Source organism: Propithecus coquereli, unplaced genomic scaffold (genome assembly GCF_000956105.1).
Source record: "Propithecus coquereli isolate 6110/MARCELLA unplaced genomic scaffold, Pcoq_1.0 Scaffold174, whole genome shotgun sequence".
Classification (NCBI taxonomy): domain Eukaryota; kingdom Metazoa; phylum Chordata; class Mammalia; order Primates; family Indriidae; genus Propithecus; species Propithecus coquereli.
In genome coordinates this window covers 1,680,417-1,682,429 of record NW_012142080.1, presented here as the reverse complement: position 1 = coordinate 1,682,429, position 2,013 = coordinate 1,680,417, and the positions used below count along the sequence as shown (strand labels likewise).

Sequence of the window (2,013 nt, the reverse complement as noted above, 5' to 3'; positions counted from 1 at the left end):
GTGGAGCTATAGACACTGCTCATATTTATCTAACACACAGATATGACACACAGAGTGTGTGTGAGGGAAATTTAATAGTGGTGTCGTTGGGCTTCTATACACACAGATGCTGCAACTCAGATTCTAGATATTAGAACTTAAATGTTGTCCTTAGCTTCATCTCTAAAATTTTATGTAGGAAAATTAATGTACAATTTCAAAAGCAGAAAAAAAAGCATTTTTTATTTGAGAAAAATAAGACTAGGTGAATAAAAATACTTACATGGCTGAGTGTAATATAGAATCTTAAGCTATTTGGAATATTTAAGTTAGATGTTGTTTTACTCAGGCATTCATTTCGGTAAATTTACATCAGTCCTTTAAGACAACAATTTGTTGCCTTCTGAAAGATGTGATGTTGTACCACTTGCTTTGCTGTTTCTCAGAAAAAGTATGACAATTTTATCATCCTCCTCATTTGACACGATCCTATTTCTCCCCACACCCTCCCCCCCATATGAGGTACAGTCCCTTGAGTCTGTAATTGCCAGGAGATGAAGCGATGATGGGGAGTGATCACAGTCAATAGCTTTGATTAACAATAAGGTAGAAAATTAGCAATGCTAGCATTCAGCCACCCTGCCCTCTCCCTCCTCCATATGCTCCCTCAGTCCGTGCTGGCGGCCTCACAGAGGGCAGCCAGAGCCCTTCGCCAGCTTTGAAGTGCAGGAAAGGTGCAGGCAGAGCAGAGAATTAGGGAAATTAAGAAGTAGAAACTGTAAACCATGATGCTGAGACCCTCTCAGGGCTTAGTGTGCCGCAGCAGGGGCAAGGATGAAGTGTGCTGTGTGTTGTCCTTGTGTGTTTTTCTGTCACATGTGGATTTACTTGTGTCTGGACATGCTGTGATCGAAATGACAACTACTCTTACTACCGTGACCCCATCAGCAGCTCTGGTGTTGTTTCCGACAGACCCTGAAGACCTAGAGAGGGGGAACGACAACGGGACGCCAATCCCCACCTCTGATAACGATGACAATTCGCTGGGCTATACAGGTAGAGTGCTTCTTTCTGGAATACTAACTTTCTCCTAAAATGCCTCCGCCTCCATCAGTCATCAACCACCTGTGTAAAATTATCTAATCATCCCTGCTTCCAGCTAACAACCACGACGACTTCTTGTCCTCATTTTCCAGACTTCATTCCGTAACTGGGAGGTCATATTGCTAAAGTAAACACTATGGAGAACAGAAATTTAACATGAAAACTGTAATCATTCTCGCTGTTTGTCTGTTTTTAATATAAAAGAATGTTCGTCAATCTGAAACTTTCATATTCTTAATATGTTTAGAAGGATACTATTTTCTTAGAGATTTAACAATCAACTAAATTGCTATCACAAAGAAAAAAGATTACTTGCAAGTAATTTGGTTTCTAAATTATCTGTACTTATTTTGTTACACTTGTAATCTTAAAAACAACAGAAAGCAAACTCTTAACAAGAGTGATGCAATTCATAATTACCAACTTATGTCTCAGGATTGTGTGTGCATGACTTATTGTTACCTTATCCAGCAACTACTTCTGAAATAGATGCATGTGTATACCAGCATAAAAGTGACAAATTAACTAACTGAATGTGTTGGAAGTAACTCATACATATAGTTTAAGAGTGATCACCCTGGAAATCTGTGTTTCATGCAGAATCTCTAAGCATAGTTCCAAGTATAATTGCATAAGTTACACATATAACTCTGAGATAATTTGACTAAAACTTTAAATAAGGACAAAAAATAAAAGATATCACTTAAACCCACTGAATTAGATAATGATGTAATAGTGGTCTTCTTAGAGTAGGTATTTATTAGGTCCTTTTTATCAGTTCTTGTTAACAGAGTTCTCCATAGACTTTGCTAGGTTGTGGGCTGTGGATAGATTGTGTGTGTGTAAGGTAGGGTGCTTGGAGTTAGAGATGATGGAGACCTCTTCTGCATCATTACAATCATACAGATGACTGTTTTTTTTTAAAAAAAA

The 2,013-nt window shown here is 38.1% G+C and overlaps 1 protein-coding gene across 1 annotated transcript in view; it reads left to right on the top strand.

The window, feature by feature from the left end:
- Window positions 1-893: 893 nt before the first annotated feature.
- Window positions 894-2,013, top strand: part of LOC105808458 (roundabout homolog 1-like) — a 236,074-nt gene continuing 234,954 nt past the window's right edge. The window contains exon 1 of the mRNA XM_012642111.1: window positions 894-1,035. Within this exon, the coding sequence (XP_012497565.1) occupies window positions 894-1,035 (142 nt within the window). The remainder of the gene's footprint in view (window positions 1,036-2,013) is intronic.